Source organism: Papaver somniferum, chromosome 10 (genome assembly GCF_003573695.1).
Source record: "Papaver somniferum cultivar HN1 chromosome 10, ASM357369v1, whole genome shotgun sequence".
Classification (NCBI taxonomy): Eukaryota; Viridiplantae; Streptophyta; class Magnoliopsida; order Ranunculales; family Papaveraceae; genus Papaver; species Papaver somniferum.
In genome coordinates this window covers 99,915,624-99,918,505 of record NC_039367.1, presented here as the reverse complement: position 1 = coordinate 99,918,505, position 2,882 = coordinate 99,915,624, and the positions used below count along the sequence as shown (strand labels likewise).

Below are 2,882 nucleotides of genomic sequence, written 5' to 3'. Positions count from 1 at the left end.
AAAACTATAAGTCTTGATTTCTAGTCTACTTATAGCTATGTCTCGGATTAGGATATAATGTGTAGTTGAGCTTTAAACTTCATGACGTTCATTGATTGAAGACGAAGAACTACTAAGGGGAGCTTGTGGAACTTCATCAACAAAAGGTATGTGAGACTTAAACTCATCTATCACTCAGAAGTATATTCTATTCTGTCTCCTATTGAGACAAAAGTCGTATAACTATATAGACTTTACATTATACACATTTGATATTTCGAGCTGAGTTTAACTCGCTTATATCTTTCTCGAAATACGTATTGGTAAGCTTTTTGCTTTAACAACGTTCATCATTATTATTGATGGAAGTTAACAGATGATCATGTGAAAATCACCTGGTAACATAATTACATGATTTGTGTGAGACAGTCATTTGATGTAGGCTCGAAATGTTTCGTATTGATCATTCGATCACTTGAAAATTTCTTATAAACTAATAGTTTATGTGAAACAACAATTGTAATCTTCTAAGAATGTTTCAATGATTGAAATGTGAGTTAAGAGCTAAAACCCATGTCTGGATACGTTACGGTTTGTGTACTTGGTGTACGAACTATTTTGACGGAATTCAGGACCGGAAGTTTGCAAACCTGTTCATAAACTTATTCAACTGTTTAAGTCAGGGTATTTAAGTTTGCATACCCGTTCGCAAACTGATTTAACTGTTGAAGTCCGGGAACCAAGTTTGCATACCCGTTCGCAAACAGTTTCAACTGAATTCGATCCTGAGCTAAAGTTTGCGTACCCGTTTGCAAAACTGTGGGCTTGTGACCAATGTCCGGAACTTAAGTTCGCGTACCCATTTGCAAACTTAAGTGGTTCAAGTTCTTAAATCGGTTAAGTATGATTTCATACTCATGAACAAATACATTTATAAATCAATGCAATCTTCGCAAACCGTGGCTAAAATGTTCATGAACTTATTCTTTTGAATCAATCTGATTTTGCTTCAATTGTGTCTTGTATACTTGTATGAGCATATAAACAATTGAACAACTTTATAAGTAACACAAATAGATTCATTTGATTATCAATTGATCTAGAAGTGTTAAGATGAACAAGTTTAAGAGAAAAATGTTCATATGGCTAACTTCGGTTAACTATTATTGAGCCAACTCAATATACACATTTAGGTACGGTTACCCAATGAAGGTATATTTCATTTGTGTGTAACAATCTAAAGACCATCTAACAGTAGAAATATATTATCTTGAATCTTGAATCAGGTTTCATCTAACGGTGAATATTGAATGCTTACCAAGGTAACATTGATTGCAAACCCTGATTTGAAGATTATATAAGGGATAAATCTAGCAACTGGGAAACCTAATCCCCACACCTCCTGTGTGATACTAGTTGCGACTAGAGTTGATTCTCCTTTAACCTAGGTTTTTCCTAAATCAATTATAAGTTAACGACTTAAAGACTTCATTGGATTCTAAAGCCAGACCCAACTATTTTCCCTATAGTTGCATGTTCTGATCTTACTTTGTTCTATCGTGTTGAGTACTATCTTCTCTAAGACTTGATCGAGACTTATCTTTGATAGTTAATATATAAAAAATAATCACAAAGCTCTTCGTCTCATTCTTTGTGATTCCACAATAATTTGTTCCACTATCCCTCTCTTGGGGATCATAACTTGAAGTTTTTATGTAGTGCGTGTGCTACTTTGGACAAGGTGCAGAGAAGGTTCAAAATCCCGGTGGTAAACAAATGTTGTTTATTTAATATGGCAGAAGAGAGCTTGGATCATATTCCGGTCATGTAGTTTCGCATGCAAAGCTTGGAACTGGTTGGAGCAAACGTTTGGCATTAAGGCTCATCCAAATTTGGTTACAGCGTATAAAAATGCAAATAGCATGAGTCGCATGCTCAAGGATTTGTGGCTTTCAGATATTCTGGTAATAAGAGCGGAGTTGTGGATGATGCGCAATAATTTCATCTATAACAACAAGAAGGTTAGCTGGTATTTCTTTCAGAAACGTGTTTTCAGTCAAGTTCATGATTTTTCTAAGTGACTTAAGGGTAATATGTACAACAATGTAGAAGAATTATGCATCATGAATTTTTTTAGTGGTACATAGGAAGGTTAAAATGTTGGAGCCTGTTGAATGCTTTTGGGAACCACCAGAAGTTAATGACATTATGCTTTGTTGCGATGGAGTGTCTAGGGGAAATCCGGATATAGTCGGGGCTGGTGTTATAGCTCGTGGTGCTGATTTAAGTGTGTTGGGTGCGATGTGTGTTGGTTTTGGGATTCAAACAAACTATTTGGATGAAATCTTTTGTGTCATTATTGGTTTTGAGTGGGCAGTTAAATTTGGTATAGGAAATGTTTGCATTCGCACGGATTCTTTGGCTGCGGTTACGATTTTCTCTAGTAATATTTTGGCTCTTCCTCGGTTCATTCGGAGTAGGTGGGTAGCTGTTAGAGCAAGGAAACATTCGTTTTATTCACACTTTACTGATGCGTTAGGAAAATGGGGATGCTTGCTATAAAATGAAGAAGGTCTTAGTTTTGATAATAGGCCATATTTATAAATTCCATTGAATTTACAAATGTAATGTATTTTCGCTTTAAATAGTTTGTAAGTTTTTTGGGGTTCCTTACCTCTTTTCTTATGAACTATGTTGTAATTTTTTCTCTTTATTAATGAAATCTGGATTTACCAAAAAAAAAAACCCATATAGTTCAGTTATTGTGAGGTGATTGATATTTCTAGGTTGTTCTTCGGGAATATAAGCGGATTATCAATTGGTTCTTGTTCACCTTGATTTATCAAAAGACGGAACAAAAAATTCGTATGTATTTCTGTGGGAGATAGATTTATCTATTCTAA

The 2,882-nt window shown here is 34.9% G+C and overlaps 1 protein-coding gene across 1 annotated transcript; it reads left to right on the top strand.

Annotated features, from left to right (window-relative positions):
* The first annotated feature begins 2,136 nt into the window (after positions 1 to 2,136).
* Positions 2,137 to 2,541, top strand: LOC113316016. Its single transcript, XM_026564250.1, has one exon. It carries the CDS (start codon positions 2,137 to 2,139, stop codon positions 2,539 to 2,541), a length of 405 nt encoding a protein of 134 aa, XP_026420035.1.
* Positions 2,542 to 2,882: the final 341 nt, after the last annotated feature.